Below are 25,754 nucleotides of genomic sequence, written 5' to 3' on the forward strand. Positions count from 1 at the left end.
GAACCGACGTCAGGCTGACAGGCCTGTAATTATCCAGAAGCCTGGCCAGTGTAAGCTCAAATTACCTAGTTTGCCACTTCTTCAGAGGAAAGTGGGCATGCACCAGCCCCGCTTCAGCCAAAACATACTCTTATAGGTAAAATATAAAAAAGATTTATTAACTTGGAGAACAACAGATTTTAAATAGGGCTATCAAACAATTAAAAAAATTAATCACAATTAATTGCAAGATTAAAAAATAGTCATAATTAATAGCAGTTTTAATTGCATGGTTAAACAACAATAGAATACCATTTTTTAAAATATTTTTGGCTGTTTTCTACATTTTCAAATACAACAGAATACAAAGTGTACAGTGCTCACTTTATCTTATTTTTACTACAAATATTTGCACTGTAAAAAAAGAAAAAATCATATTTTGCAATTCATCTCATACAAGCACTGTAGTGCAATCTATCATGAAAGTGCAACTTACAAATGTAGAATTTTTTTACATAACTGCACTCAAAAATAAAACAATGTAAAACTTTAGTGCCCACAAGTCCACTCAGTCCTACTTCTTGTTCAGCCAATCACTAAGACAAAGAAGTTTGTTTACATTTATGGACAATAATGCTGCCTGCTTCTTATTTACAATGTCACCTGAAAGTGAAACCAGGAGTTTGCATGGCACTCTTCTAGTCGACGTTGCAAAGTATTTATGTGTCAGATATGCTAAACATTCATATGCACCTTCATGCTTCGACCACCGTTCCAGAGGACATGCGTACATGCTGATGACGAGTTCTGCTCGATAATAGTCCAAAGCAGTGCGGACCGACGCACGAACATTTTCATCTTCTAAGTCAGATGCCACCAACAGAACTGATTTTCTTTTTTGGTGGTTTGGGTTCTGTAGTTTCCACATCAGAGCATTGCTCTGTTAAGACTTCTGACAGCATGTTCCACCCTCATCCCTCTCAGATTTTGAAAGGCACTTCAGACTGTTAAATCTTAGGTCGACGGCTGTAGCTATCTTTAGGAATGCCATATTCATACCTTCTTTGCATTTTGTCAAATCTGCAGTGAAAAAGTCTTCTTAAATTGAACAACGTGTGCTGGGTTGTCATCCGAGACTGCTATAACACGAAATATATGGCAGAATGTGGGTAAAACCATGGAGCAGGAGACGTACAATTCTCCCCCAAGGAGTTCAATCACAAATTTAATGAACACATTTTTTTAACGAGTATTATCAGCTTCCTCCAAACACAGGTGATCAATGAAATTACAGTGGTAGCACCTTCTGGGTTCTTCTGTTTTCACAAGAGATTTGGGATGGGGATTAGAGGAATAGTTTTGGCTTCCCACCAGATTTAAATTTCTCTTTCTGTGGTTTGCTCTCAGTAGATGCCTAGGTCTGCTCAAAGGCATCAGCTAGAGATGGCATCTCATCCATAGTTTTCACACTTTTGTCCAATAGACACTGTTTCACATCATCTTTATATATGCTTAGGAAATACTACAGAGCAACAAAGTCAAACATTTCTTCAAAGCTTGCAGCCGTTTCCCCCCCCCTCATCCATCTTCCCATCAGATTTTTCATCCTGTTTACATATTCCCCATTACTCATGTGACACTGCATCTCATATTCTTCATAGTGATATTATATGGTCATAGCATAATTATGATGCATTTTATGCATGCTAAGTCATGTGAGGTGTCATTGGAAAAGATATGATTTGCTGAATATTATTATCCTATTTGTATGCATGTATCGTTTTTGTATCTGAAGTTATGAATATTGACTAGGTATCTGTATTTCAAATGTAGTTAAACCTGGGTAATGCCCACTAGACAAGATGCTTTTAGTCTAGCTAGCTGGGTGGGGAAGGGCTATTCAGGGCAATGGGACATTAGGAGAAAATGACACGCCTTAGGAGAAGGGTATCAGTGGGGTAGCCGTGTTAGTCTGTATCTACAAAAACAACAAGGAGTCTGGTGGCACCTTAAAGACTAACAGATTTATTTGGGCATAAGCTTTCGTGAGTTAAAACCTCACTTCTTCGGATGCACTTCTTAGGAGAAGCTTATCTCCCACCCGGGGAGCCTTCCTGAAAATGCTACAAACAGCCTCCAAGTAATGGCTGCTATGACTCTACAAGGTCATGTGATGAGACCCTGTCTCGGTCTCTCTTTTTATACCTTCTTTCAGATGCTAGAAAGATCCTACTGGTACGTGGGGGTTAGGAAATCCACATTGGTCAAGCAGTCTCCATTGTGTATGTGCCTTCCCTATAGAGCCTCTGGGATAGTGTATTCTTTTCTTGATGGGTCATCACCACTGTCTGGCCCTCCTTTGTTGATTGACTCGCTGTGGGCATTCCCAACCACACAGCATATTTCAGTAACACATATAGCAACACTTCATAACAATGATAGTACATACAATCCAACAGAATGTTAATAATATTCAACAAATCAAGACTTTTAAAATGATACCTCACAAGGTATACGTTATACCAAGCATATCATAATTATTCCACAGTGGTGAATATTGGGGTTCCAGGGTGCTACTTTGAGGTACAAAGTGTCACATCCAGGTCACCCCATTTACCATTTTAAAAAACAGGCTGTGGTGGGGTGGTGCCCCACCCCCTGAGAAAAAAGCTGGAACAAGCCTTTGAGGCTGCGCAGGCCAGCAGCCAATCAAGAGAGGCCTGTTAGGAGCCAATCAGGGCAGGGCAGAGGCAGCCAATCAGGGCCGGGTTAGACCCTATATAAAGGCTGCCTAGGAGGAGGAAAGGGAGTCTCTCCCTGACTGCCAAGGGAGGAGAACTGGCTCCTTGGCTGAAAGGTAGCACCTTGGACAGAGCAGTGCTGGGAAAGGGGAGAAGGAGCTGGGGAGCTCCAGCCAAGGAAAACCGCAGACCTCCCTACAAAGGGCCGAGCGGGGGGACAGGGCCAAAGGCGAAGCGGCCCAGGGACAAAGTCTGACAAGGGAGAGAAGGAGGGCAGGGAGGCTGCCGCTAGAGGGTCCCTGGGTCGGGACCCAGAGTAGCAGGTGGGCCTGGGTCCCCCCCACCCTCTTGTACTATGCCTGGCTGAGGAGCAGCATGGGCCTGATACAGACTGTGGCTGGCCCTTGTGACAAAGGGGCTAGACTGTGAGGCTGCAGCCAGCCACTAGAACAGGTACAGACGGAGGACTGCTGATAACACCAGACCCCTGGAAGGGGGTGCGACCAGAGCGGTGGGCAGTGCTGGAGGGCAGTGTCCGGAAGAGGATGCTGCCGAGCGGGGAGCAACGTGGGTCCGGACACCAACAGGGGAGCAGACGATGGACGGGACACCAGCGGCAGAGTGTGCCCTGCAGAGGACAGAGCTAATTCCCAGGCGTGCCAGCAGGAGGTGCTGCAGTGGTGAGTCCCAACCCCATCACACTGGCAAATATTCATTTTCTTCCAGTCTTCTGGAATTTCCCCAATGCTCCGAGAATTATTGATAATCAACATTAACGATCCAGCAAGCTCCTCAGCCAGCTTGTTTCAGGCAGTGACTCTGACAAAATATGTGAGGGGGGTGGTGGGTGATCAGCTGAACATGAGATCCATGAGATGCTGTGGCCAAAAGTGCTAATGTGATCTTTGGCTGCATAATCAGAGATTCCCTTATGGACCAATCCATTGCAATAGCAGGTAACCACATTCTTAAGTGTCTTTAAGACAAGTATGTCCTTATTGCTTGGAGAAACACTGGGAAGGTGATAAATGTGTTGGGTACTAAAGAACTGATTATCATAAGTAAACATAAGAAAGCTTGGTGATTTCCATTGTTCCTTAGTGTAACCACTGAGCCTCAACTTCAGTCTTTGACAGCTGCTTGTTAGACCAGTGGTTTTCAAACTGAGGGTCGCGACCTAGTACTGGGTCACGGCGACTCTGGTCAGCACTGCCGACTGGGCCGTTAAAAGTCTCATAGACGGTGCTGCCCGGCTAAGGCAGGCTAGTCCCTACCTGTTCTCACACCGCGCTGTGCCCTGGAAGCAGCCAGCAGCAGGTCCGGCTCCTAGGCGGGGGGGGGGCCCCACAGGGCTCCATGTGCTGCCCCCTTCCTGAGCACCTCCTCCGCACTGGGGAGGGGGCGGTGCCTGCGGGCAAGAGCTGCACAAAGCCGCTTGTGCACCACCTAGAATCCGGACCTGCTGCTGGCCGCTTCCGGGGCGCAGCGCGGTGTCAGAACAGATTGGGACTAGCCTGCCTTAGCACCCCCGCTGCACTGCTGACCGGGAGCCGCCCGAGGTAAGCCTGTGCCCCAACCCTGCACCCCTATCCCCACCCCTGAGCCCCCCCCAAACCTGGAGCCCCTTCCTGTGCCCCAAACCCCTCATCCCCAGCACCATCCCAGAGCCTGCACCTCCAGCCCAGAGTCCTGACCCCCCTCCCCAACCCCCTGCCCCACCCCTGAGCCCCCCAACCCCTCATCCCTGTCCCCACCCCGTAGCCCTCGCACCAAAACCCTCTGCCCCAGCCCCGAGTCCCTCCCACACCCAAAACTCCTCATCCCCGGCTCCATTGGGTCGCAGGGCATCAATAATTTTCTTCAACTGGGTCACCAGAAAAGAAGTTTGAAAACCGCTGGGTTAGACTGTATTGCTGCATGCAGTACATAACTAGAACATTGGTTTTGTCTACACTTGATTGATTGTATATTGATGTGGTTCTGGTTGAATTATAAATTGTTGATTGGTTAAGAATAAGCAAGTGTCCTGATTTTAAAAATTGTTCAAGTTAAAAGTTGACCTGAAAAGAACCTAGCATTAAATTGGTAAGCTAATGATCCCTGGACTCAATAAAAAGGCCTTATCATATTCGGTTCCATTCTAATATTGGCTATAATGTTTATCCAATTGGCAAATCTAGCTTATTAGATTTCAGCTTTGAAATCTAACTGGCACCTCAGCAAACTTGTAAAATTGACCACGAACTCTTATGGTTCTGCTCTTCACCAGCAGTACAGAGGCAGGCCACACTGACAGAAATTGCCTAATCATTGCAGAGATGATCCAATAACCAATTAATTCCATTTATTTCGGTGGGCACTGAATTTATTCCTGGGGGGATTCTGTGCCACTGCACAATGCAGAATTTGTGCAGAAATTAATTATGTGCACAGAATTTCCATTTCCTCTCACAGAAATGGGCTGCAGAGCTGCTGGCTGCCACTAGGGGGCTGCAGGTGAGGGGGTGTCTGGCCCCCCTGCTGGGCTCTGGTGGGGAGGGGGTGGAGAAATAGGAACTGGGTTGTCATAGGGGTTTCCTTAACACTCTACTCCTGGAGGATTTTTTGGTGTCTGTATTGTTACAGACATAGTTGCTGATCAGTATTTTGAAATAAATACAAAATAATTGAAACTAGTGTGATTATATAGTGTTATTTTGGCAAATAAAATATGCAGAATTTTAAAATGTGTGCAGAATTTTCAATATTTTGGCACAGAATTCCCCCAGGAGTATGAATTGGAGCTATATGCATTCGAATTGGCCTCCCAGACAGCTTTTAGAAAAACCATGAAATAGAAGACTTGACATAAGCTGAAATGTCTGAGGGGGGATTTAATATTCCCTGGTTATCCATTCAGGCTCAGATCCAGCTTTTGGGTTTTGTGCAAAGCTGCCATCCGTGGCAGTGGAAGCTGAGCACTTGGACTGCTGGCAGGGAGAGACCCATCGCAACGTGGACTAGGTAGTGCGGGATAGGAAGGAAAACACTATGGAATCCTGAACTCCAATGTGAGAGATACCATTCGAATGCATTTCTAATTACTTCACACCTCTTTGGTATGTGGGAGAGCTGGATATCTGAACATTGTCACTGCTGAAACTCTCAGTAAAAAACAACCTGGCACAAACACACCACAATCAAGGGCATTGCCCCCAAGCACCTGTGTGACGTTCTGTATCTCGAGGGAACACCTTACACCCCCATGTTTCTTTATAAAATGATGATGTGGTATCCAATGCAAAGTTTGTCATGTTGGGTGTCTTCGGAAGACTCATGTTGCACTGAGCATTGTTGTTATAGTGATATAGTAATTGTTGTTACAGTACTGTTAGGTTATAATTTCATGTATATAGTTATGAGGCTGAAAATGTGTCCTCGTGGCTTAAAATAAACCCAGGCAAAAACTCTCCAAGAGCAGAGAGGCAGTTCACACCTCATCAGGGCAGGCATGGGACAAACCCAGCCTAGCCTCACAGGAACAAAGGATGCTGGCCTAGGCAGCAACAAAAGGATCTGTTGAACTCTTGAGTGAATTGCACCTCTTCCTTTGGGTAATGCTCACCTGACTCGGGGGGGGGGGGGGGGGGGGGGAGGGCAGCGGCAAAGCCAAGAGGGAGGAAAGAACATGATAAAAAGGAGAGATGTTTGCCATGCACTCTCTCTCTCTCTCCCACCTCCATCTACAGACGTCACCACCACGCGACTGAAGAGCTGATCAAAGGGGAGAGCCTGGCTGAAGAGCATTGGACATTGAAAGTGTTATGATCAGCTTAGAATGTGTTTTGTTTTTATTTCATTTGACCAAATCCAACTTATTAGGCTTTGAGTTATAATCACTTAAAATCTCTTTATAGTTACTAAATCTGTTTGTTCTACCTGAAGCAGTGCGTTTGGTTTGAAGCGTGTCAGACTCCCCTTGGGATAACAAGCCTGGTACATATCAATTTCTTTGGTAAATTAATGAACTCATATAAGTTTGCAGTGTCCAGTGGGCATAACTGGACACTGCAAGACGGAGGTTCCTAGGGTTGTGGCTGCGATTGAAGATAGCAGCTAGTGTCATTCGGCTGCACAATCCAAGGAGCAGCTTACACGCCAGAGGCTGTGCGTGACCAGCCCAGGAGTGGGGTTCTCACAGCAGAGCAGGTTCAGGCTGGCTCCCAGAGTCAAGGATTGGAGTGACCTAGCAGATCACCAGTCCAGATAACATCAGAGGGGAATGTGTCAACCTGCAACATTGGCTCTGTGTCTTGGGGGTGGTATTTGGCAGGACAAATGAGGTTCATGGGTCTCTCTCTCACGCCTCTTTTCTCCCCGGTCCTTCAGTCAATTTCAGCCAGATTGAGAAGTTATTTTAGTTTCCACAGACCTGTAGTGCATGCAGCAATGCAGCTATGTCATGTCTTGGTTGTGTGTGTAAAACACACGCATTCATAGAAATGTAGGGCTGATGGGACCTTGAGACATCATCTAGTCCCAGCCCCTGTGCTGTGGCAGGACCTAGTAAAACTAGACCATCCCTCTCCAAATTGTTTTTAAACGCTTCCAATGATGGGGACTCCATAACCTCCATTGGAAGTCTGTTCCAAAGCTTAACTACCCTTAGAATTACAAAGTTTTTCCTAATAGCTAACCTAAATCTCCATTTGCTGCAGATTAAGCCTGTTACTTCTTGTCCTATCTTCAGTGGACATGGAGAACAATTGATCAGTCTTCTTTATAACAGCCCTTAACATATTGGAAGAATATTATCAGGTCCCCCCTCAGTCAGCTTTTCTCAAGACTACATATACATTTTTCAACCTTTCCTCGTATGCCATTTTTTTAAAACATTTTATCATTTTTGTTGCTCTCCTCTTGCTGGGGCCTCACCAGTGCTGACGAGAGCAGGACAATTACTTCTACATATCTGAGAACTCTGCCCATGCGCAGAGGCCGGGGCAGTAGTATGTCAAGGCATCTGCTGCCTGTTACACCCACATGCACCATCTTGTGGAAACTTTACTTTTGTTCCTTCTTGTTTTGTTTTCCTCCTAAAATAAGTCATTTGTATTGAAAGTGCAGGATTGTTCACTGGATATGGAAAACCTTAATGAGTGTGTTATGTTAATTGCTCAAAGAAAACCTCAACACATCAATTTGAAAACATGGACCAAATATAATTTCTGAAAGGGGTTTAGTTTAAGAAGCACAGGAATTGCCTGGGTAAATCCAGCCCAAGGCCCACCTCAGCTAGTAGCCTGTCTCAGACAGTGGTCAGTCCCAGATATTTCAGAGACAAGTGCCACCGCCCCACATCACACTTGCACCCCACCATGAAGGAGGAGTCCTAATACCTAATGGTTAGAGTGTAGTTTAAACCCCGAAGCTGCAGGTTTAATATCTCTTCCAAAATATGTGTTAGCATTAACTCTTGTAACTTTGACTATTCTTGTTCTCCATATAAGCATCCAGCCCCTTTTGAATCTTGCTAAATTCTTGGCCTCAACATCTTCCTGGGACAGTGAGTTCCACAAGCTAATTACGTGTTGTGTGAAAAAGAAAAAGGGCTCCTCGTGGAATACTGTGCAAATCAACGGGAATAAGCGGGGGATGGACTCTAGTCCTGTGTGTTTGCTTGGGCCAGATTCTGACCTCCCTTCTACTTGCATTAATCCAGAGTGATTCCACAGAGTAGCTGAGAGAAGGAACAATCCTCAAGAGTTGACCACACCACAAATGCATCTACAGCAGAGCATCCTCCTGCCACAGAATGTGTGTGGCCACATCTGTGTGGGAACACAAGGTTCTGAGCTCTGCACAGACATGGAGCTGATTTCCCCCCTCGTTTGTTTTCAGATGTAAATGTGTTCAAGGTCTCACAATTGGATCATTAGCACTTGCTCAGGCGGAACCCCACTGAAACCGAGGGGCTTGAGTGTAATGAGGAGTGACTTTGTGGAAGAACAACACTTGTTAGCCCTGTTCAGTTAGAGGAGACCCTCTCACGGAGGCTCTTGCACGGTACTTCGTATTTCTTTCCCAACTAAGAGCATTAGCAAATTAGTGACACAGAACGAGCCGGGAAACTTACAGTGGCATCTTCAGAACAGGAAGCGATTACAAAGTCATCAAAAGGGCTCCACTTGATGTCCAGGACATTTCCTCTGTGCCCGCACACCCTGGGGTAGTGAGGATCAAGCTTGCCTGTCTGAAAAGAACAGCAAGTCTCTGTTAGCGCAGAAAGGCTACATTTGGCCACAGAACAGCAGGAGGTCTCCATGCAGGCTGGCCCCACAAGACCTGAGCTAAGCTCTTTGGCACCCCACATAGCAAGATCCACAGTGCTCAGTTTACTGGACATGGTAATAATGAGTAAGGAGCAGCCCGATTCCTAGCTCTCATCACAAGGGGGCTGTAATTGACTGGAATGGATTTGACTGCAGACAAAGGGCATCAGGAAGACACTACAGCTCAGTGCCTACGCTTGCTAATGGAAAACAGGAAAGTGAGTCAGTAGTGAACAGAAGAACGGCCATACTGGGTCACACTGGTCCATCTAGCCCAGTAGCTTGTCTTCCTACAGTGGCCAGTGCCAGAATCTTCAGAGAGCATGACCGAATGCACTCCTGTACGCACACCATACACACCACTGTAAAAATCTTTGTATAAAATATGCCTCATGAGGTATCATTTGAAAACAACGTGCGTCAATTATTGGATGGTACATTTATGTAGCAACATTATATGTAAAGTTATGAATTCCCTCTGTATGATGATGTTAGCACATGTTCAAACCCACCCAGCCCTGACTAGGTAAAAGCACAGGTCTCTCCTAAACAAAGGAGTGTGTATTTACCTCCGTTTACATACAAGTAGTAAGCAGAGTCCTTGAGACAGCAAGAGGGGGAAGTGGTAGGATCCAAGGCAAATCTGCTTTTCACCATACACAGGGAGCCACCTTCACTCCCAGACTCCACATTGCTTCCTTACTTCTTGAATAATCTTTGCTTTGAGGGTAATCCTCCGGAGAATCCACTTCAAAGGAGGACTGGACTGTAAAAGTGAGGGGCAAGAACACCCCAACGTATCCCTCTCTACCCCTCTCTCTCTTTCACCTAACACGACAAAGGAACCAGCCCTTGGACTTTGGGAGCGAGCCTGGCCTGAAAATTTGGTCAGCAATGCTACTGGGAACCTGGGGTAAGGATTTTACCTTGAACCAAGTCTAGTTTGTTAAGTTTTAGTAACTAGGAAGCATTTTATCTTTATTTCTCTTGTAACCTGACTTTAATGCCTTATACTTGTATTCAATTAAGATCTAGTTCTTTGTAGTTAAATAAACTTGTTTTATTTTTTTAAATCTAAACTAATCCAGTGCTGCGTTTAAACTGGAGTTTGGGTAACTCCAGTTAAACTGGAGTTTGGGTAACTCCAGTTAAAGTCGCAAACTGTTGGCTATTGACCCCTTACAGGAGCTATGGCCCTCTAATATCTGAACTGTCCAGCAAAGGGCTGGACACTGCAGAACACACGTTTTGGGGAAAATCTGGGACTAGGAATGTGGGCAAGTCACCCTGCAAGTGGCTAACCAAGGCTGCTGGAAGCCAGAGTATGGCTGGGGTGTTGCTGACCAGCTGCTCAGGTCAGGATTGCTGGACCAAGGACTGCAGCTATACACTGAGACTCAGGGGGTGACCTGCATGCTGTTTGGCAGTTTGTGCATTTCCCAGGTTGGGAACTACAGCAGCAAAGCACTGTGAGGCAGGTGGTGACAACCCCTCGCTGGTCTGGATTGCACCCTGGAATATGGCAGAGGGAATGAACAGAACAGGGCACTTATCAAGTCATTCATCCCCAGTTGTCCAGTTCCAGCTTCTGGCAGTCAGAGGTTTAGGGACACCCAGAGCCTGGTTTTGCATCCCAGACCATCTTGGCTAATAGCCATTGATGGACCTATCCTCCATGAACTGATCTAGTTCTTGTTTGAACCAAGTTATACTTTTGGCTTTCACAACATCCCCTGGCAATGAGTTCCACAGCTTGACTGTGTGTTGTGTGATGTGTGATGAAGTGCTTCCTTATATTTATTTTAAAACTGCTGTCCACGATGGGGGGGGCCCACAGAGAGCAGCCCCCAGCCCGTGTCTCCGCCCCTTAGGCTCTCCACCCTGGACAGTTGGAGGGTCTACAGCTGCCCGACCAGCTCTTACCATGGCCCGGCTGCGGCTCTTCAGCCCCCAAGACCCCACCCCCTGGCCAGGCTGGAAGCCGGAGCTAGGTCAGGGTAAAAGATCAGCAGGCAGCCATGGGGAGCCATGTGGAGGGTGAACGGCTCCGCAGAGCTGCCCTGGCTTCTTGGGCTGCTCTTACCTGGACTGGGCTCCAGCTTCCAGCCAGGCTGGTGGGTGGGGCCTCGAGGGGAAGAGGAGGGGCAGGGGGCTGTGCCTGTGGCAAAAAGTGGACAGTCTAGGCCCATCCACTTTCAAAAGTGGGAGGGCCATGGCCCCTTGGTTCCCTCTGTTCCGGCACCCCTGCACAGGCGCTGTGATGTGCTGTCCAGGCACCAAGAGCCCTCTCTTCTCATACTAAAGTCTAAAGCAAGTTCAATAGAGGAATGCAGGACAGCTCTTAAGCATGTGCTTAACTCTCCTGAAGTGGGATCTAAATAAATAAATGTCAAATAATCCTCTCCTTTCTGTTGTCATGCTCTAGACCCTGATTCAGCAAACTCGGAAGCAAGAGTTTAGCTTTAAGAACATGAATAGTCCCACTAAAATCATGTGCTTAAAGCTAAGCATGTGCTTCAGTGCTCTGGAGGATCAGGGGCCTATAGTGCGCTGCATGACCATGGAATCTCCTCTATTCTTTAATCAGGGAGTAGTTCAAAGGCCGAAAAGGCTCCTTGTCTGTGAACAAAAGCTAGAACCATGTAATTACAGAGCTATTTGCGCTCTCCCGTCCTACAAATGATGGTTATTATTTATTATTGGTTTGCAGTTGCTCCCAGAGGCATGGAAGGCACCCAGACACCATGGTGATGAGCATCAGGATAAAAATGCAGACCCTTACTGTGCTAGGTGCTGTACAAACATGTAATAGATGGTCCCTGTCCCAGAGAGCCTCTGGCCCTACCATGCATTTTGAAAAACAGGCAGCTGCAATAACCAAGCCTTCCCATTGCCATTACAACCATCTGGGATCCCTGCTGCTCCACCTTCGCACTCCAGCAGGGGCGATCAGGAAAAGGGGCAGCCCATGCTCCCTGGGCCCTGCTGCCCATGCTCACCTGATGGATGGGTATCACGAGGAAAGCCCCGCCGCCTGCACACTCTGTCACGACAGCAATGAAGTGGGGGTTGACAGCGCAGAAGTGGTTGTCGTGCACACTGCAGGTGATGGGGACGCAGTCGTAGCACTTCTCCTTGCTAGCAGGCTTGCCGTACACATGGCGGAACTTGGAACTCCGGTACTGAGGGTGCCATGACATCTGCAGCAGTCAAAACACAAGACAGAGGATGAGGCAGGGACCATCCCCTTGCTATCGGACATTAGCGTGGGTTTGAAATTCAGCCCTGCACCTCCCATTGACTCATGCTCCTTACACCTGCAGCGCAATCAGCCCCAGTACACATCTGTCTCCAGAACGCCGGGTCCTGCCCTGGGGGCAATGCACACACGCCCCTGGAGCTATTTCCCTCTCCTCTATTTTGTGACTTCCCCACATTTCCCCTTTCAGACCACTCATGGGCCCTTCTCCCTTTATCTTATCTCGCCCCACCCCGAAGCCCTTCCCAAGGCCACCAGTGCAGTCAGCCAGGCCCAGCCATGCAGCCACACCCTAAATCAAACTGCCAGCAGCTCAGCAGACACAGCATTGTGCTCTCCTTCTGGAAAGAAGCCAGATCACTCCAATACTCACCTGTGATGGGACTGGCCACCTGAGAGCCCTTGCAGGGGCTAGAGATGCCAGGTGTTGTGTTCCTCCTATAACTCACACACACACACACACACACACACACACACACACACACACACACACTAAACTGCCTCTGCCGGGTTAGCCAGGTAGCATACACCTGCAGAAGGAGTTCTGCCAGTGTAGGAACACCACTTCCCCAAACAACAGTAGCTCTGTCAACAGAAGCCCACTTCTGTCGGAATAGCTGTCTCTACGCTGGGGGAGCTGTCGGCATGGCTATCACTAGGAAGAGTGGGGTTTTCACACTTGACTGACAGAGCAATGCCAGTTTAAGTTGTAAGTATAGCCCAGGCTTGAGAAAGTGCATGAACTGGCCATCCTGGACCCATGCGCTGCCAACTCCTTTCTTAGTTATGATGAGATAATTGGCTCTGTGGATGAGGGAAAAGCAATGGATGTGTTATTCCTTGACTTTAGCAAAGCTTTTGATACAGTCTCCCACAGTATTCTTACCAGCAAGTTAAAGAAGCATAGGCTGGATGAATGGACTGTAAGGTGGAGAGAAAGCTGGCTAGATTGTCAGGCTCAACGGGTAGTGATCAATGGCTCCATGTCTAATTGGCAGCTGGTATCAAGCGGAGTGCCCCAAGGGTCGGTCCTGGGGCCGGTTTTGTTCAATATCTTCATTAACGATCTGGAGGATGGCGTGGACTGCACCCTCAGCAAGTCTGCAGATGACACTAAACTGGGAGGAGTGGTAGATACGCTGGAGGGTAGGGACAGGATACAGAGGGACCTAGACAAATTAGAGGATTGGGCCGAAAGAAATCTGATGAGGTTCAACGAGGACAAGTGCAGAGTCCTGCACTTAGGATGGAAGAATCCCATGTACTGCTACAGACTAGGGACTGAATGGCTAGGCAGCAGTTCTGCAGAAAAGGACCTAGAGTTTACAGTGGATGAGAAGCTGGATATGAGTCAACAGTGTGTCCTTGTTGCCAAGAAGGCTAACAGCATTTTGGGCTGTATTAGTAGGGGCATTGCCAGCAGATCGAGGGACGTGATCATTCCCCTCTATTCAGCATTGGTGAGGCCTCATCTGGAGTACTGTGTCCAGTTTTGGGTCCCACACTACAAGAAGGATGTGGAAAAATTGGAAAGAGTCCAGCAGAGGGCAACAAAAATGATTAGGGGGCTGGAGCACATGACTTATGAGGAGAGGCTGAGGGAACTGGGATTGTTTAGTCTGCAGAAGAGAAGAATGAGGGGGATTTGATAGCTGCTTTCAACTACCTGAAAGGGGGTTCCAAAGAGGATGGCTCTAGACTGTTCTCAGTGGTACCAGATGACAGAACAAGGAGTAATAGTCTCAAGTTGCAGTGCGGGAGATTTAGGTTGGATATTAGGAAAAACTTTTTCACTAGGAGGGTGGTGAAGCACTGGAATGGGTTACCTAGGGGAGGGGGTGGAATCTCCTTCCTTAGAGGTTTTTAAGGTCAGGCTTGACAAAGCCCTGGCTGGGATGATTTAGTTGTGAATTGGTCCTGCTTTGAGCAGGGGGTTGGACTAGATACCTCCTGAGGTCCCTTCCAACCCTGAGATTCTATGATTAGGAGTGACTTGCCTACCGCCTCTCCCCCTGCTGCCAGCCATACATGAGGCCTGCAATGGGTGGATCCAAATGGCACCCACCCAGGCCACAGGATGTTCTCAGGTTGACCTCAGCACCACCTGGAACTACACAGCACATCTCCCTGCTGTAATGCTGGGAAAGCAATTGTGATGGGGTGGGTCACATAGACACCCCCCCACCCTTGGGACTGCCACCTGATGTGCTGAGACTACCTCTGAGCCCGTTTTCCCTGCCACCTTAGGACTTCAGTGCCCTTGTTGAGCCAGACCCAGGTCTGAACCACGTCCCCCAAAAGCTGCAGACTTAACAGAAAACAGCTTAGAAAGTGCTCCTGTCTCTAGCATCTAGATACCCAGTTCCCAATGGGTTCAAACCCCAAATAAACCCGTTCTATTCTATATAAAGCTTATACAGGGTAAATTCATAAATTGTCTGCCCTCTATAACATGGATAGACAGATATGCACAGGTATTAGTCACTAACTCTGAGTTCTGTAATAAGCAAAAAGTGATTTTATTAAATATAAAAGGTAGGATTTAAGTGGTTCCAGGTAATAACAGACAGAACAAAGTAAGTTACCAAGCAAAATAAAACAACACATGCAAGTCTAAGCCTAATACAGTAGAAAACTAAATGCAGTTAAATCTCACCCTCAGAGATGTTCCAGTAAGCTTCTTTCACAGACTAGACTCCTTTCTAGTCTGGGCCCAATACTTTCCCCTGATACAGTCCTTGTTCCAGCTCAAGTGGTAACTAGGGGATTTCTCACAACTGCAGCCCCCTTTGTTCTGTTCCGCCCCCTTTTATAGCTTTGGCACAAGGCGGGAATCTTTTGTCTCTCTGGGTCCCCATCCCTCCTTCTAAATGGAAAAACACCAGGTTTAAGATGGATTCCAGTACCAGGTGACATGGTCACATGTCCTGTGAGACCTCAAGCCTTCACTCTTCTTGGCCTGACTCACAGAAAGGTTTGCAAGTAAACAGAGCCATCTACAGTCAATTGTCCTGGTTAATGGGAGCCATCAAGATTCCAAAACCACCATTAATGGCCCACACTTCGCATAATTACAATATGCCCTCAGAGTTATATTTCATATTTCTAGTTTCAGGTACAAGAGTGGTACATTTATACAAATAGGATGAATATACTCAGTAAATTATAAGCTTTGTAATGATACCTTACAAGAGACCTTTTGCATGAAGCATATTCCAGTTACATTATATTCACACTCATTGGCATATTTTCATAAAATCATATGGCGTGCAAGGTCACAGCAATGTCTCCCTCTCTCATTAGATTTCACTATATTGCCAAAGGGAATGTCCCTCCCTCTGATCCCAAGCACCTAGATCAGAGGCTGGGGAACCCTCCATTCACGAAGGCCTGAAAATTGGGTTTTACCACTAAAAGGGAAAAGAGAGATTAATAAACCCAATAGGAACAGAAACATTCATTCCTTTGTAAGGCCAGCAGCTATTCTGCACCAGTTTGTTAGAGGATTGCACAGTACTTCAAACAGTGACCAAGTAAGATGAATAAGAGTCCATAGCTCATTGATATTGGCCCAGTTCTGTGCATGGATAGCGAGACACCATGCGACTGACCTGTCCAATTGAAAATAGGCAGTCAAGTAAATCTCAGGTAGCGAATACAACCCAAGAATGGTAACACCCAACCCTGCTCAAAGGCACTAGACACCCCCATCAAAGCTATTCTTCCCATGGAAGTGTGATAATAGTACAAACTACGTCCAGTGTAAAGATCCTCCTGCTGCACAAAAGCATTTTCTCATGCATGAGGGCCAGAGGGTGAAAGTGGCACTCTAGCTTTCCTGCACAAGGGGAGTGGAATGCAATCAGCGTAAGGGTACAAGTAAATTCAGGGTGAAGCCTGGCCCCCGGAAGTCCAGTGGAGTTCTGCCATTGGCTTCAATAGGGCTGGTTTTTAAGGTGCATTCAGTTTTAAACTGCCAGAATGTTATTAGTAACCCAGGACCCAAGCCACCGTCTCCTTGCTCCAGTTTGACACCAGCCCCCAGGACTTTCACCAGGAATAATCCCTCACTAGACAATATTCCACATAAATACCTGGCTAAGCAAACCCATGTGCCAGGCTAGGTAGTGAGTCCCTCAGCCTCTCTCCCACCATATTGGAGATGGCATGAACCAATGGTTGGAAATTGAAGCTAGACCAATTCAGACTGGAAATAAGGAATAAATTTCTGACAGTGAAGGTAATTAACCACTGGAACAATCTACCAAGGGTCACGGGAGATTCTCTATCACTGGCAATTTTTAAATCAAGTCTGGCTATTTTTCTAAGAGCTCTGCTCTAGGAATTATTTGGGGGAAGGTCTTTGGCCTGTGTGCTACAGGAGCTCAGACTAGATGATCACAGTGGTTCTTCTGGTCTTGGAATTGACTATCCCAGCCCTGGCTCCGTCACAGACTTTCCTAGTAGCCCTTCTCAGAAGCCCCCATCACAGGAAAGCTGCTGCATCAGCACTAGCGCTTTTACTCCTGCCACACAGCAAACAGCAGGAAAGTGCTTCTAAAGCTATAGTCGACTACAACAGGCCTTACAGGAAGGTACCCAATGGCCAGGCTCTCCAGTGTCTCCAGAGCTGTCGATCCCTTTCACCTGCAGTGCCACATGATAGTGGGAGATGAATGTTGAGAGAGGAAGGTGTAACAGCACAGACGTTCGCAACCAATGTTTGAAGGGAGCGGTCTACAAATCTTCTGAAATCTCATGTGTGTGCCCAGTGTCACCTGGGGAGCCCTCCTCAGCCTCTAAGCTTCGTGACACTCACTACTGACATGTCAAACAGCAGGCCAAGCACTCCAACAATCACACATGCTCATGTGCCCACAGCAGATGTGATGGACAATAATAAGAGAGACATATCTGTGACGGGTTGGGTCACAGAAACTCCCTCAAGACTGTCACTAGCTGTGCTGGGATACCACTGAGAACAAACCCCCCTGCCAGAGAAGGCTTCCCTCCACTCCCCTCTTGCTGAGCTAGACACACCAGTTGGCTACAGCACAGACCAAGAGGTTAGGCCATGCCCCCTGCAGTTCACAGAAACAAAGATTCACTCAGCCCAGGAGCTTCTGAGTTAACAGAGACTTTCCCAGCACCCAGTATTCAGTCTTTCCAGGAGCCTAAACCCCAAAGGAATAACAGACAGAACAAAGTAAGTTACCAAGCAAAATAAAAGAAAAACATGCAAGTCTAAGCCTAATACAGTAAGAAACTGATTACAGATGAAACCTCAGCCTCAGAGATGTTCCAATTAGCTTCTTTCACAGACTAGACTCCTTCCTAGTCTGGGCCCAATCCTTTTCAGACCAACGTTGTGGTTTATGGCCTGGGTCCAGCAATCACTCACACCCCCGTAGTTACAGTTCTTTGTTCCAGTTTCTTTCAGGCATCTCTTCGGGGTGGAGAGGCCATCTCTTGAGCCAGCTGAAGACAAAATGGAGAGGCTTCCGGGGCCTTTTATACTCTCTCTCATGGGCAGAAACCCCTTTGGTGGTTCTGTGCAAAATCACGTTCCCAGGAAAGCTCAGATGTGGATTGATTCATAGATTCTAGGACTGGAAGGGACCTCAAGAGGTCATCGAGTGCAGTCCCCTGCCCGCATGGCAGGACCAAATACTGTCTAGACCATCCCTGATAGACATTTATCTAACCTACTCTTAAATATCTCCAGATATGGAGATTCCACAACCTCCCTAGGCAATTTATTCCAGTGTTTAACCACCCTGACAGTTAGGAACTTTTTCCTAATGTCCAATGCTGCAGTTTAAGCCCATTGCTTCTTGTTCTATCCTTAGAGGCTAAGGTGAACAAGTTTTCTCCCTCCTCCTTATGACACCCTTTTAGATACCTGAAAACTACTATCATGTCTCCTCTGTCTTCTCTTTTTCAAACTAAACAAACCCAATTCTTTCAGCCTTCCTTCATAGGTCACGTTCTCAAGACCTTTGATCATTCTTGTTGCTCTTCTCTGGACCCTCTCCAATTTCTTCACATCTTTCTTGAAATGTGGTGCCCAGAGGTGAATACAATACTCCAGTTGAGGTCTAACCAGCACAGAGTAGAGCAGAAGAACGATTTCTCGTGTCTTGCTCACAACACACCTGTTAATACATCCCAGAATCATGTTTGCTTTTTTTGCAACAGCATCACAATGTTGACTCATATTTAGCTTGTGGTCCACTATAACCCCTAGATTCCTTTCTGTCATACTCCATCCTAGACAGTCTCTTCCCATTCTGTATGTGTGAAACTGATTTTTCCTTCCTAAGTGGAGCACTTTGCATTTGTCTTTGTTAAACTTCATCCTGTTTACCTCAGACCATTTCTCCAATTTGTCCAGATCATTTTGAATTATGACCCTGTCCTCCAAAGCAGTTGCAATCTCTCCCAGTTTGGTATCATCTGCAAACTTAATAAGCGTACTTTCTATGCCAATATCTAAGTCGTTAATGAAGATATTGAACAGAGCCAGTCACAAAACAGACCCCTGTGGAACCCCACTTGTTATGCCTTTCCAGCAGGACTGGGAACCATTAATAACAACTCTCTGAGTACGGTTATCCAGCCAGTTATGCACCCACCTTATAGTAGCCTCATCTGTATTTACCTAGTTATCGATAAGAATATCATGCAAGACTGTATCAAATGCCTTACTAAAGTCTAGGTATACCACATCCACCGCTTCTCCCTTATCCACAAGACATGTTATCCTATCAAAGAAAGCTATCACATTGGTTTGACATGATTTGTTCTTTACAAATCCATGCTGGCTATTCCCTATCACCTTACCACCTTCCACGTGTTTGCAGATGATTTCCTTAATTACTTACTCCATTATCTTCCCTGGCACAGAAGTTAAACTAATTGGTCTGTAGTTTCCTGGGTTGTTTTTATTTCCCTTTTTATAGATGGGCACTATATTTGCCCTTTTCCAGTCTTCTGGAATCTCTCCCGTCTCCCATGATTTTCCAAAGATAATAGCTAGAGGCTCGGATACCTCCTCTATTAGCTCCTTGAGTATTCTAGGATGCATTTCATCAGGCCCTGGTGACTTGCAGGCATCTAACTTTTCTAAGTAATTTTTAACTTGTTCTTTTTTTATTTTATCTGCTAAACCTACCCCCTTCCCATTAGCATTCACTATGTTAGGCATTCCTTCAGACTTCTCGGTGAAGACCGAAACAAAGAAATCATTAAGCATCTCTGCCATTTCCGAGTTTCCTATTACTGTTTCTCCCTCTTCATTGAGCAGTGGGCCTACCCTGTGTCTTTGGTCTTCTAATGTATTGATAAAAAGTCTTCTTGTTTCCCTTTATTCCTGTAGCTAGTTTAAGCTTATTTTGTGCCTTTGCCTTTCTAATCTTGCCCCTGCATTCCTGTGTTGTTTGCCTGTATTCATCCTTTGTAATCTGTCCTAGTTTCCATTTTTTATATGACTCCTTTTTATTTTTTAGATCATGCAAGATCTCGTGGTTAAGCCAAGGTGGTCTTTTGCCACATTTTCTATCTTTCCTAACCAGCGGAATAGCATGCTTTTGAGCCCTTAATAGTGTCCCTTTGAAAAACTGCCAACTCTCCTCAGTTGTTTTTCCTCTCAGTCTTGATTTCCATGGGACCTTACCTATCAGCTCTCTGAGCTTACCAAAATTGGTGTCTCCGAAAGTCCATTGTCAGTCAAGTATCAGAGGGGTAGCTGTGTTAATCTGGATCTGTAAAAAGCAACAGAGGGTCCTGTGGCACCTTTAAGACTAACAGATGTATTGGAGCATAAGCTTTCGTTGGTGAATGCCCACTTCGTCGGATGCATCGACCTGCTGCAGGAAGCACAGGGCTTGAAGCCCAGTGACCGAGGCATGCCCCAGCACTGGGGAGCAGACAAGCCTCACCAACCAAGTGCGAAGGTGTCCAAACACACTAACTACTAACTACCAAGCTAATGACACTACAATAACTATGTGAACTAGGGAAGAGAAGGAAACCACTGGGAAGAACTGCCTGAGCAATGAGAGGAGTTCCAGCAACCATCATGGGTGGTAAGAAGGAACTAAAGGGGCGTGGGGTCAGCAGGGCCCCTTATACTGGTGCTATGGGCATGTGGCACTAGAGGGCGCTGGAGCCAACCCTATGGATACCACTAAGGGAAAAAATTCCAGTAACTCTGGTTGGGGCGTGCACACACCTGCATTGGAATGGACGTGTGCAAGCATGTGAAGAAGCAGCAGCAGCCTATACTTCTACAGTTATTCAGATTGACAGGATCTCCTTTCTTCAGACTTGATACAACTATTGTCTTTAGCCAGTCATCCAGTACCTTCTCTTGCACCCATACCATCTTATTTATTTTTCCTAATGCTTTGAGAGCACTGGTCCCACCAGCTTTTAGCAGCTCAGCTCTTATATTGTCTGTTCCTGCAGCTTTCCCATTTTTAACTGTTTCACTGCTCTTTCTATTTCTTCTTCTGAGGATGCTTCAGTGCTGATATCCATTCTGTCTTGCAAGCTGCCCTGTTCATCTAGCATGTCTCGAATGCTTGCATCTGGATGAACTGCAGGAGTCAGCACTTTGTCAAAATGCTCCTTCCATACTTCCAGCACCTCGTCGACATTTGTAGTCAATTCACTGGTACCTTTCTTGCTGCTTGCATCGTTGGCCTGATTGTGTTTCCATACAACTTAATTCTTTTGTATATTGTTTTCAGATCTTGTTTTCTTGACACCTCCTGGAGTTGTTGAGCCTCTTCTTTTCAGAGCTTTGGCTCATCCCATCTTTGGGATTTCTTCACTGCTTCGTGCAATGCTTTTACGTCCTCTGCTTTCCCAGAAGTCTTGGCTTGTTTTCATGTTTCCGGGAACATTCTCTTTTTGATGCTTGTCAAGGTTTTCCTGACAACAAACTGAACTTGTTAAGTTATTGGCAGGCATAAGCAAACAAGGAAAAGCTGGACAAGCAATGTTGGGTGTAATGTGATATTAATGTAACTATACAATGTTGACTTCCATGGAGTTATGACAATTTACATCAGCTGAGCATCTGCCCCTTGCATTTCAAATATCTCAGAAGAGGGACTATGGGCTACATCCTGAGAATACTGGTCAGTTTTTTGCTGAGTCCTTATTCAGGCAAACGCTAGCTCACTGGGAGTTTTGCTGATTAAAAACATAGTCAGGCCTGACTTTTCCTGCACCTTGTTCAGTGCTGCATATACTGCCAGAGCGTCGCCAATAATCCCAATAATACACTGGGGGGGTCTTCAGCTCAATAAAGCCGAATCCAGCCCCCAAAGGGTCAGTGCATGAGACTGGCTGCCCTTCTGCTCCCCTGGCAATGCAACTGCCCTCCGGCCAGAGATTACCTGGTTTTAGTCTAAAATGACCAGGTGTCTGGTTTTCGACCAGAACACCCAGTCGAAAAGGGACCCTGGCACATAGGCACCAACTCCGTGTGTGCTCCGGGGCTGGAGCACCTACGAGGAAAAATTAACGGGTGCTCCACACCCACCGGAAGCCAAGCTCCCCCTCCTCACCTCCTTCTCCCCCGTCGAGTGTGCCATGTCCCTGTTCCTCCCCCTCCCTCCCAGCGCTTCCCTCTCCCATGCCACCCCTTAACAGCTGTTTGGCGGTGCTTAGGACTTTCCGGGAGGGAGGAGGAGGAGAAGAGGTGGGGCAGGGGTGAGGACTTGGGGGAAGGGATGGAATGGGGGCAGTGCAGGGGCGGGGCCGGGGTCGAGCACCCACTGGCTTAGGGGAAGTCGACGCCTATGCCCTGGCGGTTCCGGTCAGCACCGCCAACTGGGCCATTAAAGGTCCGGTCGGCGGCGCTAAGGCAGGCTATTCCCTACCTGTCCTGGAACTGCACTGAGCCCCGGAAGCAGCCAGCAGGGGGGTGAGGGGTACGGGGGGAGGGGGCTACGGGTCTCCATGCGCTGCCCCCGCCCCAAGCACTGGCTCTGCACTGCACTCCTGCCCCCACCCCCTGCCTACTAGCACTGGACCTGCTGGCCGCTTCCAGGGCGCGTGCAATGCAGCGTCAGGACAGGCAGAGAGCCTGTCTTAGCCCCGCTGCGCTGCTGATCGGGAGCCACCCGAGGTAAGCCTGCACCCCAACCCTGAGCCCCAACCCCCTGCCCCAGCCCTGAGCCCCCCCCCCAACCTGGAGCCTGCACCCCCAGCCCAGAGCCTATACCCCCTCCCACACCCCAACCTCCTGCCTCAACCTGCAGCCCCCTCCTACCTTCCAAATCCCTCGGCCCCACTTCCCAGCCTGGAGCTCCCTCCTGCACTCCAAACCCCTCATCCCCAGCCCCAACCCAGAGCCCACATCCCCAGCCAGAGCCCTCACCCCCTCCGGCACCCCAACTCCCTACCCTAGCCCAGGGAAAGTGAGTGAGGGTGGGGAAGAGCGAGCCATGGAGGCAGGGGGAAGATAGTGAGCAGGGGCGGGGCCTCGGGGAAGGGGCAGGGCTAGAGTGTTCGGTTTTGTGCAATTAGAAAGTTGACAGCCCTATTTTAGTCTCCTGTTTGTTACACGCACACAGCAAGCCATGGGAGAGTGAGCTCTGCAAGTGGGCGGAGTTCACTGACAGCGGCTGGCAGGCAGAGCAAGGAGCCGAAACCAGCAGCAATGACCATGTCTAGGGCTAGGCTCCATGCAGAAGTGGCACTGGTATAACTTAAACCAGGTTTTAAAGCAATTCATTAAAATGGTGCAGACTGCTGTGCGGACATGCAAATACATTACAGTCTGCTTACTGGGTTTAGCTTCATGTATTTTGTATTTTACACCAGTGTGACTGGGAATGAATCTGTAACAGTCACCCTGTAATTAGCCAGGGTTAAACCCATTTGAGAGCATCCATATGGGGGTTCACACCAGTTTAACAAAAGCTGTGTAAAAACACACCTGTAGATAAACTAGGGTGTGAATCAGTGAGGATCCATTGTGGAGGGGATTTCTGAAATGGGTGTAATCAGATTCTGGCAGCAAGTCCTTTCCAAGATAGTGAGGCAACCAAGAAAACAATCCCTCTTAGTTGTGATGCCAACTGAAACTCAGCGTCCCAGAAAGAGAGAGAATGAAACCACACCAGAAATGCCTCCAGTTCTGCCAATTTAAGAGCTACACACCTGCTCCCCCTCCTGCAATAAGCACTGAGATAAGAGAGTCAATTGCTCTAGGCCAGGCACAATCCGGACCAGTACCCCAGTCCAGTGCAGTCCCAGACACGTCAAACACACTACTGCCTTCCAGAGTGGGCTGCCAGGGCTTGTCGCACACTGCCCAGGCACACGTCTCCCTGGGTGGGTGCGTGGAGCAGTCTTTCCCTACCGGTTCGCTTCTGCTTGGGAATGGAAACCATTCCCTACAGGCTGCTCTCACACGCTTCTGGCAAAAACCAATCAACCAAGGGCTGTACTGCACATGTTACAACACAGCCTGTTTAGCATGCAACCACTTACCATCTCCTTTGAGGTGTGACCGGCTGGAAGGACAAGGAGGAAGTGTTTATGGATCTTATTGGCTTTTACCTTCTGTCCATCTCTGGAAGGCAATAATATAATGGGCTAAATAAAAAAAACACATTCTAAAAGCAAGGAGCTTAGTGAGCCGTCCTGACAGCGCACTGCTTGTGTGTCTGTGGTGTGTACCAGCCTGCATGTGTGTGTGTGTGTCTGTGTGCAAGCCAAGAGTGAAAGGGGAACCTGACATGCTGGCTGGGAGGGCGTGGCCTAGCGCCTTCCCTCCCTGCTAGTCAGGTAACCAGGCTGTGCTGTCACCCCTGGCCTGTTTCCCTCTGGCCTCAGGGATCGGCTGCCTGCTCCTTCTGTGACTAACCAGCCTCACAGCAGTTGATCACGTATAGTGTCAGGGGTTGCTACTCCCACAGACTGCTGCTAAAGATTTACACTGGTGGTTCCCTAGAGCAGAATAAGCCTGTTTCCTTTGCAGTGCAGCATGGCACAGGAGTAATGCAACAGAAGCTTCAAGAGGATATTTCCCTCCCACACTCCTTTCATTTGCATGCGGGCATGGAAAAGTTTCCCCCCACCTCTCTGTTGGAGGGGGAACACACGGCGGATTATGGTGAAAGGAGTCATCATACAGAAGCCTGTGAAGTGTTGCTGCTGCACCCTGCTGTCCTGTCTCCAGGGCCAGCTCCAGGCACCAGCAAAACAAGCAGATGCTTGGGGCGGCACATTTCTAGGGGCGGCATTCTGGCGCCGGCCATCATAGGCGCCAACTCTGGGGCATGGGGGAAAAGTGCCCCCGCCGCCCCAGCTCGCCGCCCCAGCTCGCCTCCGCCTCCGCCTGCTCCCCTGAATGTGCCGCCGCCGCTCCGCTTCTCCCCCCCCCCCAGGCTTGCCGCACAGGAAATAGCTGTTTCGCACAACAAGGCTGGGAAGGAGGGAGGGAGGGAAAAGCCGAGAGGCGGGCACTTGGGGGAGGCGGCGGTGGTGGAGCAGAGGTGAGCTGGAGTGGGGAGTGGTTCCTCTACCCCCCGTTACTTCCTGAGCCCCCCCACCCTAGCTCATCTCCGCTCCGCCTGCTCCCCTGAATGCACCGCTGCTTTGCTTCTCTCCCCTCCCTCGCCTGAGGGGGGGGGGAGGGAGAAGCGGAGCGACGGCGCGCCCGGGGGAGCAGGCAGAGCGGAGGTGAGCTAGGGCGGGAGGTTGCAGGGGGCCCACAGGAAGCAATGGGGGGGGAGAAATGCGGCACACCCAGGGGAGGAGGTGGGGCTGGGGATTTGGGGAAGGGGTTCACGAAAAAAAGGGGGGGCGGCCAAAAAATTTTTTTTGCTTGGGGCGGCAAAAATCCTAGAGCCGGCCCTGCCTATCTCAAGGGCTTCAGGCACCTTTGGGGCCCACCATCTTAGCACCTGGTTATTCAACATCTGGTTATTCAACCAGGACTTGGCCAAAACATCAGCTAGGGAATAGGAGTGCCTATATTTCAATGGAAGCTAGGTAAATGCCTGTTACTGAGGAAGGCTTTCCTTGTTTGTCCTTATTAAATAAGGGTTAGCACACAGACTGTACTTCTCATCCATAAAGCACTTTACTAATATCAACATCATTCAGGGCAACATCCCTGTGATTGACTCAGTTGTCCCGCAGAATACAGCGACATCATCAGAAAGAAATGGTGTGGGGGGTGCTATTTTTTACGGCTTCAAAGCAACTCTTTGCACAGTGCAAGTTTGGAACATTTTACATGACAGGCTCCCCAAGGCAGAGTCCTTAGTAGGTTGAAAAGCAAGTCATCCAAGAGAAGCTGTAACATGGCTTTCCAGTCAGGCAGTGAAACGGGGCTCGCAAGGGAGGGGGCTCCGAAACAATACACTGGAACCAGTCAGGAGAACTAGGATACAAAAAACTTGGGGAGGTAAAAAAATACAGCATAGCAAAACCCAG

The 25,754-nt window shown here is 48.0% G+C and overlaps 1 protein-coding gene across 2 annotated transcripts in view; it reads right to left on the bottom strand.

The window, feature by feature from the left end:
• The window catches only part of CORO2A (coronin 2A), a 115,684-nt gene that overhangs the window by 38,247 nt on the left and 51,683 nt on the right, over positions 1–25,754 (bottom strand). Inside the window, exons 2-4 of one of the 2 annotated variants that reach the window (XM_065549869.1) lie at positions 23,802–23,883; positions 12,031–12,231; positions 8,836–8,952 (exon numbers count right to left, since the gene is read on the bottom strand). In XM_065549869.1, the coding sequence (XP_065405941.1) occupies positions 8,836–8,952; positions 12,031–12,231; positions 23,802–23,804 (321 nt within the window). In that variant the 5' untranslated portion in view covers positions 23,805–23,883. The remainder of the gene's footprint in view (positions 1–8,835; positions 8,953–12,030; positions 12,232–23,801; positions 23,884–25,754) is intronic. The other variant, XM_008171893.4, reaches the window with a different exon arrangement.

This window comes from Chrysemys picta, chromosome 6 (assembly GCF_011386835.1).
Source record: "Chrysemys picta bellii isolate R12L10 chromosome 6, ASM1138683v2, whole genome shotgun sequence".
Lineage (NCBI taxonomy): Eukaryota > Metazoa > Chordata > Testudines > Emydidae > Chrysemys > Chrysemys picta.